The sequence below is a fragment of the Papaver somniferum genome, chromosome 8 (genome assembly GCF_003573695.1).
Source record: "Papaver somniferum cultivar HN1 chromosome 8, ASM357369v1, whole genome shotgun sequence".
NCBI lineage: Eukaryota > Viridiplantae > Streptophyta > Magnoliopsida > Ranunculales > Papaveraceae > Papaver > Papaver somniferum.
Genome location: NC_039365.1, coordinates 110,611,327 through 110,621,051, shown reverse-complemented (window position 1 = coordinate 110,621,051; position 9,725 = coordinate 110,611,327). Strand labels below are relative to the sequence as shown.

The 9,725-nt window shown below is 36.5% G+C and overlaps 2 protein-coding genes across 2 annotated transcripts; one reads left to right on the top strand and one right to left on the bottom strand.

The window, feature by feature from the left end:
- Nucleotides 1–1,499: 1,499 nt before the first annotated feature.
- On the top strand, nt 1,500–5,059 carry LOC113301357 (subtilisin-like protease SBT2.5). Its single transcript, XM_026550121.1, has 9 exons — nt 1,500–1,648; nt 1,770–1,920; nt 2,140–2,570; nt 2,712–2,807; nt 2,890–2,959; nt 3,049–3,331; nt 3,407–3,735; nt 3,846–4,113; nt 4,215–5,059. Exons 1-9 carry the CDS (start codon nt 1,500–1,502, stop codon nt 4,901–4,903), a joined length of 2,466 nt encoding a protein of 821 aa, XP_026405906.1. The 3' UTR covers nt 4,904–5,059.
- Nucleotides 5,060–5,247: 188 nt separating this feature from the next.
- On the bottom strand, nt 5,248–6,469 carry LOC113302579. The gene is made up of 3 exons (XM_026551513.1): nt 6,295–6,469; nt 5,754–6,119; nt 5,248–5,648 (listed from the first exon to the last, which is right to left on the bottom strand). Exons 1-3 carry the CDS (start codon nt 6,307–6,309, stop codon nt 5,388–5,390), a joined length of 642 nt encoding a protein of 213 aa, XP_026407298.1. The 5' UTR covers nt 6,310–6,469; the 3' UTR covers nt 5,248–5,387.
- Nucleotides 6,470–9,725: the final 3,256 nt, after the last annotated feature.

Genomic DNA, 9,725 nt, shown 5'->3' with positions numbered 1-9,725 from the left:
TAAATCGGATTTTTCCCTTGTGGTTTTCCTGAAATCTAGGAAACATGTTAGCGACGGTCAGCAAAGCTTGAGGTATTACACTTTTTTCGTTTGTATATTTTTATCCTATAGATGCATTGCACATTTTTTCGTTTGTCCATTTATATCCTATTGGAGTTTTTCTGGTAAACCTTTTAAAAGACAACATCTTTTGAAATGGTGATCATCCAAAGAGGAATGTTGTGGATTGTTAGCTATTGTGGCTGATCCACCAAAGTTATGGACTAAATCAAAACAAAATTGATAATAATTCTGATAAATTGATCAGTCTTAAAAGTAACAGGTCCGTTTACGAATCACCTACCATGATATGAAATCTATAAGATTACCACATCAGTTATTGTCAATTTTATCTTGACTTAGTCTATAACTTTAGTGGGTCAACCACAACAACTGACAGTTCATAATAATCTCCCTTGAATGACCACTTCTTCGAAAATGTAATCTCTCGTACCATGTATTAAATGTCCCGAGATGTCTAACTCTCTTTTAACAAAATCCTAATTAAATAGAAAAAGACAAAGTTTGACAAAATTGAAAAAGATGAGTGCACAAAAATTTAAAAAATATCTAAATCAAATACACAAAAACTAGAAATTATCCTTGACGTTGGTTTTTTGTCCTTTGAGTTTTTCCAGACAAAGTTTTAACTAGGTAACATTTGCGTATCTATCATTGTTCTAAGTACTCATATTTTTCTATGTTCAAGTTTTGTCCCTCTGAATTTTCCTAACGTAATTTTTAATGAAATACGGTGATCATCGTCTAAAAAGATGTATATCCATATATTTTTTCACATCACCTGTTGTCAAGTTTATTTTGACTTGGTCCATACCTTTGGTGCGTCAGTCATAATAGTTGACAGTCCACAACACAACAATGGTTGCCATTGGAATTTCCCTTATCAATTTAAAATGAAAATAACCAAATTGGCAGGTGTCGTTGTGATACAGTGGTAAAGTCATTTTGGTATAATGGTAAAGTCATTGGTGATGGGTGATGATACAGTGACCTGAGTTCGAAACTCGCCGGCGCAAAATTCTTTACCCTTACCGACCCAAAAAGAAAGAAAAACTATGCGTGTAAGCTGCTCTGGAGAGAAGATGGCGTGCAAATATAGTGCCATCCGTAAGTAATGCTCTCTATATATGTGATTAGTTTAAAAAGAAAATGACTATATAAATTTTGTTTTCTGTCAATGCAATAATCTTTTTCTTGGAGGGAGTTTGAAAATTTGAATTTTTTGAAAATGTAATATAAACCATTTGTGAAGTGGTTTGAAAATGGAAAAAACATGGATGGGTGTGTAAAGCATGAACCAATTACCTGCTCTCTTATAGTTTGGATGAACCTAAATTACTATACTTGTCAGCATAAAGTACTAGTTGATGATAATAATATTTAACCATTCCTTCAGAACAAAAACAAATTCTTATGTTATTGTTCCTTCATTTTGATTAATGGCTTCCATCTACACAGCCATTTTCTTGATCTTTTTCAGCATCAACATATGGGGTTCACTTTTAGTAGGAGCCAAGGTTTACATGGTTATGATGGAAGATGATGAACCTGTTATTTCTCTCATATCCAAGAATTCTAGCCTCAAGAGGTCTAAACTTTTCTTAGTTGCATTACTGAAGAAAAAAAAATTAATCCGATTTTTACTTGCATCTAAATGCATTTTTTGATATAATTTTCTGCATCAATTTACTATAGTAATTGTTCTGTAGGTCTAGTGAAGATGTCAGGTTATACAAAGAGAGTATGATCAGCCGGCATGACTTATTCTTGGAGTCTCACCTCCCAGTGGGCTCCTACAAGAAACTCTATAGCTATAGTCATCTTCAGAATGGGTTCGCGATTCACGTTTCCTCCCATGAGGTAACAAATCTGCAAGAAAATTAGCTTAAAGCACATGTTTGTAGTACTCTTAGTTGAAATCATATGATTTATACTTTAATGACAGTAATACTTCAAGATCTAGCGTTTGAGTATATACAATTTAGTTAAACCGTGTGTCACATTTCATATAGCGTTTTTTTTAAGTCATGTATGTTTTAAATTTCCGTGGGATGTTGACAGTAACTTCTGCTACTGTAGGTTCTTGAAGCTATAAGAAATGCAAGGGGAGTTAGAAAAATCGAGGAGGATATCAAGATGAAGAAACTGACAACACGTACACCTGACTTTCTGGGAATCCCCTCTGAGGTTTGGCCAATATTAGGAGGTGCTCAAAATGCCGGTAAAGGAGTGGTAATAGGCATTATTGACACCGGAATCAACCCAAATCATCCTAGTTTTGTTGATCAATCTTCATCAGGAGATGATCCTAATGGAAGCTTCCATTCGAATAGCAGTAGTGCTAGCAAAAAGTTCAAGGGACAATGTGAGATTGGAGAAGGATTTCCTCAATTAGCATGTGCAGGTAAGATTGTTGGTGCACGATATTTTTCACGTGCAGCAACAGTAGCTGGTGACTTCAATGCATCTCGTGATTTCGCTTCCCCTTTTGATGCTGATGGCCATGGAAGGCAAGTCATGTTATTTAAAAAACTATGATAATGGTGTCGTATAAGTTGAATTTTGGATGTTTAATTTGTGTCATTTACATATTCCTACGGTGATTTATAGTATACATTCACTAGCAATTGAACTTCGAATTTATTTAACAGTCACACAGCTTCAACTGCTGCGGGAAATTTTCGTACTCCAGTTATAGTTGATGGGTTCAATTACGGTTCTGCAAGCGGCATGGCTCCTGGAGCACAGTAACTATTCGCAATTGCCCTCTTATATATTAACTGTTGTAGTTAGGATCTTTTCTTATCAGAACTCTATGTTTATCTGTAGGATTGCTGTGTACAAAGCACTCTACACGTTTGGAGGTTATATGTCTGATGTCATGGCTGCAGTTGACCAGGTAATTTGCTAATTTACAAGCAAACTACAGAATAACAATTCATTTTATCTTTTCAGCAAAAAATTGTGAAACTTTGTCAATGGTTTCAGGCAGTTGAAGATGGAGTTGATATACTTAGTCTATCAATTGGACCTTCAAGTGTTCCTCCAGGATCTGCTGCATTTTTAAATGTACTGGAGATGGAGTTATTATTTGCTACAAGAGCCGGTGTTTTGGTTGTTCAAGCAGTTGGAAATGGCGGTCCTTCTACTTCTTCAATACTCTCTTTCAGTCCATGGATTACAAGTGTTGCTGCCTCAATCATAGATCGAAAATATAACAATTCAATTGAATTAGGCAATGGACGTAGTTTCTCTGGCACCGGGCTTTCACGTAAATGCTCAAATACTGAATCTTTAAAGTTGTAGATTAGGTGGTTATCATAATCAGTTTTTTCTCTTTTTTCAGCTCCTACTTTGGGAATGCAAAATTATCCGATAGCTGCAGCGGCAGATGTAACTACCAGGAACGCAAGTTTTATAACAATAGAGAACTGTCAACATCCTGAGCCATTCATTCCATCTTTGGCCCGAGGGAAGTTAATTATCTGCACATACACATTCGACTTTGAATTCGAATCAGCAAGTATCGCAGCTATTGCCGATACCATGCAGAAAATCGGAGCTGCTGGCTTTATAATTACAATGGACCCTGACCTTGGTTCTGAGCAAGTTCGAGGTACTACAACTACCTTACGTGTACCTGGAATTGTGTTGAGCAATATGCAAGCCTCATCTGTAAGTATAGTGAGCATTTCGCAAAACAAAAATGTTACTGATAATATCTAAAAAAAGTATTGGTTGTTGCTCCATTTGATTCGCGATTTAACCCCCTTTTTCTATGTTAGGCTCTTTGGGAGTACTACAACTCTCAAACCATTCGAAACAGGCTTGGACATGTAATGGCATTTACTGCAACAGCTAGGATTTTAGATGGAAGAGTAGCAAGTTATACTGCACAGGCACCAATTGTGGCATCTTATTCATCTAGAGGACCCGATGTGAACAACGCATTGTTACAAACTGCAGATGTTCTTAAGCCTAATGTCATGGCTCCTGGATCATCAATATGGGCTGCTTGGAGCCCTAACAGCGAAGGAGATCACCATATTAGAGGTAAGACGGTAGTTTGAATTCCGAACTATAGGCATGAGTACAAGGCTCCCATGGTTACACTTCGAATCCCAACTGACAAATGTGTACTATTGCTTGTGCAGGGAAATTTTTCGCCCTTGTATCTGGTACAAGCATGGCTACTCCTCATATAGCAGGTGTTGCTGCCTTAATCAAACAGAAACACCCAACATGGAGTCCATCAGCAATCACGTCCGCTATGATGACAACAGCAAACAGAACAGACCACTTCGGTGCACCAATTTTAGCTCAACAATTGAACCAACTTACTCCCGCGACACCATTCGATTACGGTGCTGGTGCAATAAATCCTTCTAAAGCTATCGACCCAGGACTGGTTTTCAACACTAAGTTCAAAAATTACATACAATTCCTTTGCTCCGTTCCTGGTGTGGACGATGAGTCGGTAAGACGAGCAGTTGGTGTTGGGTGCCCTACAAAGAAAAGAAGGTGGTGCTCAGATTTGAACACAGCAAGTGTGACGGTTTCGAATCTGGTTGGTTCAAGGAGGGTTATTCGGAAAGTAACGAATGTCGACAATGGAACTGAACTGTATGAAGTACATGTTACGGAGCCTATGGGTGTTACTGTCACTGTTACTCCTCAAGCTTTCATTATTCGACCAAACAAGTCTAGAGTTCTCACAATCATGCTAGAGGCAAAAGAAGCAACAAATTCATATACATTTGGGGAGTTGGTACTTACTGGAGACAGGAAACATGAAGTCCGAGTCCCATTATCTATTTACGTAACAAGTACCATTAAGTCTTAATATTCAGTACCTCTTGCAGACATGGTTTTTGTCAACCATCATCAACATTATTATTAGGTAGAGGTTACTTTTATGTAGGATTTCTGATGTTTGATGTTAGGTTTGAGCTTTTGAGTTGTATCTTCTCATATTTATTTGTTTTTCACTTGAAATGACACTATTCATTCAGTAGCTAGGATTTCCAATAAACTTGCTCTTGGTGGTTTCTTGATGATATTACAAGTAAGTTTTACCGCCATCTTTTATTATCTTCATGTTTAGTAACTAGTAAAAGCTGCTAGGAAGAAAATGAAACCAAACACCTTTCAATTGGAACTTGGTAATATAATTTCATATATGCCGGTATCAAATTTCCCAAATGGTAAAAGGTTGCAAGAAAAGATCTAAGTTCTATAGTTTATGGAAACTAAAGCACTGTCATTTTCTCATATATTCGATGCATGGCGCTAGCTAGCTATATATATTTATCAGGTAAATGCTTAATTTACCTACATAACCGGATCCTCGAAAACAACTTGGAAAGTAAAGCAGCACATTTCTTTTGTACTCTCGCAGTTTTTAGCTTAGTTGATCCGGGCAGTCGTCTGCGTTTCCTATTCTTCTTCCTTCTCACTATACTCTTGCTCCTATTAAAACTTGTTAGTGAATAATTGAAGAAGCTTGCATTGAAGAAAATCTCCCACTTGCCAAAACAAGTAGGAAATCCTGAAAATCTGCGCGTGTTATCACCTCCAACTGGCTTACTCTACAAAGAATTTGTTTTAAAAATTAGCATCAAATTTGTCATCATTAACAATGCATAACCCTATACAGGATTTAACACAAAAGAAGAGAAATGAATTTATTTTACCTTAGTTGGAATTTGCAACGGAGTGGGGGAAGTAAGTAGTACGGGAGTGGATGCCGTTGATTTAGCTGACTCACGTAAGCGATGAGAATATTTGAGAAGCTCGGCCTTCCTATCGTAGCCATTTCCTCCTCCTCCTTGACCTTTTCTTCTAGCGACTGCACCACCACTTATACTTTTATTATTAGGATAATGATGAAGTTGATGATGTATTGCAGCTTGTTTAATGCGATGACGGTTCTGAAACAATTGACTATTACGATTATGAAATAATCTACGCTGCGGTGAAGAATTTCTCCTTGCAATAGTTGGCCTAACGACGTAGACTGTCACCAATACTGCTTTTGTCGTACAACAACCAGCAGCACCCTGAAATATATATATCAATCCAATTTAAGCAACCAGACCATGCAAAACGTGATGATAGTTAGAGAGATCTGAGAGACAGAGAGGGGAATTCAATAAACAACCAAATCAAGTTTTCATGATTAATTAGCTAAACAGAAAGAGGAAAAAAAATGATAAAAATTAACGATGAATCCACCTTGGGCATGAACATATTATTGAGAGAGAGTGATCAGTAGGCACACAATACAGAGATCTAGAGAAAGAGAGAGATGACAGATTTTTGTACAGAAATGTTGAATCTTGATTTGCCAAGAACAGTTATGTGCTGCAGGTAAATCTGTTTGTGGATGCTTATTTTAGAGTGTGTGATGTCAACAAAGAAAAAGTCAAAATCAAATCTTTGGTTAAGTAGAAATGAAATGAACAACTTATTATATATATTTGGATTGCTAGACTCTTCGCCCAGGAACAGGTATAAAGAAGGAAAAACAAGAGTGACAAGACAAGCCACAAACGGCATAATATATGACAGGAGGCACCAAGTTAAATGAACCATGACACTATTTGATATTGAACTAAAAGTTTATTTATTTATTTATATATAATCATTATTGGATACAGAGTATTACAAGAAGCTAGTTAGAAGCTCAACAAGCTCAGCTCCAACAACGTACTACTGTTACATTAGTTGAACAGGTTGTCATGCTAGTCTACCAGCGAGCTTCTTGAGGAACCAGCCAAAAGAATCGAAGCCAAAAGAATCGAAGCGGGCTGATTATATCGCAAGAGGGGCAAGCTAACTATACTATTTTCCATGTTAAATTCTGTAATATTGCGCCATCGGGAACTCGAACCTGGGACTTCCTAGAACACATCAAACCTTTGAGGAAGGGGGATGACCAGCTGAACTAGCTACCCGTTTTTTATTTATTTATCACCCGAACATCCGGCGATCCTGATAACCAACTGCACTTAAATACCCAATAGGCGCCACCAGCACAAAAGGGCGGGGACATATTATCGAAGTCCATGGGCCTAACTAGCCTTGGAAACCTGCTTGTGAGGTTAGGGTTTCCCAAGGCTTCTAAACCGCAGGATCGTAGATAACACATACAATATGAGATTGAGCTTAACACGCCCCCTCACGTGTATCCTCGTTGGGTCTAACACGTGGACATTTAATCGGGTGACGCGGAGTAAAAATGCGGTCAAACGACTCGTCAAAAATAGTCTGCTTTGGTACCATATTATACTATGAGTATCGAGGAATCATAGACCAAAGAGAAACTAAACCGTGACAAATATTTTAATGTGGTTCGGCACCAACGCCTGCATCCATACGTCGCGTAGGGTGCAACTATATTGATCTGCAGAATTACATAATACTTGGATAGATTTACAATTACATTGAACTCTTATTTATAGAGTGATAAACATTCCTAAAACTAATTAAGAAGATAATACCAAAATCTTGACATCTTTGACGAGATTAAAAGCTAGAAAGATTACAAGGAATATTTTTATCTTGCAGTCTTAATTATCTTCTTTGCACGTATATTGTACGGATACTTCGGTTGTCTTCTCTTCATGATCACTTGAACTTCTTGCACACGTGTTACATTCTTCTCTACTCGTGGTTGATTCTCATGATCTCTACAAAAATTATTCAATGGATTAAGGTGAAAAAAAAATGAAAATTTGGCCTTTGTTTAGTTAACTTTATACATCAGAGGTATTTTGCTTTCTTAGCTAACCCTATTGTGTTCTTTTCCAGTAGAGTCTTAATAACCTTGTTATTCTCTGAATCTCGTTATTGGCTTGTTGGAATATGATAGTTTTTATTCATACCAACAATTCTCTATCTATCTCGGCATCCTTAGAAGATGTCCTTTCTCATTTCTCTTTAATCAGTTGTTAAATGGATTCAATTTAATATGTTATTTCTTATAATCAAACTCATTTTCATAGTTTTACGTCTTCATGCTCATTAAATGTGATGATAGAAGAGAATGTTCATGGTTATCTATTATCATATATTTTTCTGGTAGCATATTTTCTAAAAAAAAATATCTTTTATGAAATTCAATTCGTTAATTCGGGAACATTAACTTCCTGGTTTTCAGAATATCTTATCAATTCGGTAATCTACTTAACTGCAAATATTTTCAGCATCTCCGGAAATCAATCGAAAATACATTTTCTTTTCTTATTATCATGCTTTCTGAATATATTGTTTATACTGTGATTTTCGTGAATTTAAGTTTGGCTCCGGAATAAAATCTTTGTATTTGAAAAGGAGAAGGTACCAAGTACACCACCAACTTTTGCATTCGGAAACTTGTATGGACAAACCTAATACAATTGCAAGTATACGTACTTAAAGATCCTTGATAGTATGTATATGAAGTTTATATCTCTTTCTCTTCGCAATCAAAAAGTCAAGACAATAAAGTCTGAAACCTGATTGTATAGAAGAGTACTTGGACGATCTCAAAAATCAATATCCAATATCAATCTAGTCGTATCCAAATAATTGAATTTGCATCCTACCAAGTATGAAACATGTTATCAATCTTTCAAGATACGAATTCTGCAAGAACGAGTCTCGTAATTGATCACAATTAACATGGACTTATCTACTAAGAGTGATTATGTACTACTTGTGTTGATCTTATTATAAAGATAAAACAAAATAACACGGAAAAGGAAAAACACAAGACACCAGAAGTTTTGTTAACAAGGAAAAATGCACCTGCAGAAAAACCTCGGGGCCTCGTCCAGATTTGAACACCGAACTGTATTAAGCCGCTACAGACACTAGCGTGCTATCAAACTTCATACTGGAATTTAGTTGAGACTGAATTCACCCTTCAAGAAATTCAGATGTCATAATCCTTATGTCTCTTGAACCTCGCAAGGCTCTACGCAATTAATTCCCTTTGCTGACGTCGTTTACAACCTAAGAGTTGCTTCAGCCTAAGTGAATAAATGATACTAATATGCCTCTAACAGGTAAGACTATTTTATTTCTCTATATGGAACACGTACACTCAGTTACATGAGAAGCTTGGATTATTAACCACTTCTCAAGAATATCTATCTTGAGGAATCAAAAAGTCTGAGATGAAGAAGACTTTGCGAGTTCTATCTATCTCATTCCTAAAAAGATTACTAAAATTTGGATAACAGAAAGAACAAGATCACGATATACGAACTATCAAGGTAAAGATAGTGAGACCTGGCTTCACGAATCCCTAAGTGAAGTCTTTAAGTCGTAAACCTAATAATGTTTCTCGGATAAACCTAGGTTCATAGAGGACGACCCTAGCAAATAAATAAGACGCGGTTGTGTCAGGGATTAAATTTCCTAGTTGATTGAGTCTATTTATTTATAGACTTTCAAGATTAGGGTTGCTTAGAATTCAAGCTAAGATAACTTGAGATTCAATCAAACACTTTCTCTGTTTAGATGAAACTCTTGGTAAGATTTCATGCAAGCATTTGAGAATTTTGTCTTTGCATTACATAGAAGAATATACACTATGGTCCACAAAGTTGTAGCAATGCTAAATTCGTACTGGGTTGGTATGAAAAAGGATACACGTACTTATGAACCAGTTCATGAAC

Excerpts from the sequence above, each read along its gene's own strand:
- LOC113302579 (XM_026551513.1), bottom strand. Across the intron at positions 5,649-5,753 it reads CGTTGCAAATTCCAACTAAG|AGTAAGCCAGTTGGAGGTGA; the intron begins GTAAAATAAATT and ends AATTCTTTGTAG.
- LOC113301357 (XM_026550121.1), top strand. The coding sequence starts at position 1,500 with ATGGCTTCCATCTACACAGCCATTTTCTTGATCTTTTTCAGCATCAAC. Across the intron at positions 1,649-1,769 it reads AAGAATTCTAGCCTCAAGAG|GTCTAGTGAAGATGTCAGGT; the intron begins GTCTAAACTTTT and ends ATTGTTCTGTAG. Across the intron at positions 4,114-4,214 it reads AGGAGATCACCATATTAGAG|GGAAATTTTTCGCCCTTGTA; the intron begins GTAAGACGGTAG and ends TTGCTTGTGCAG.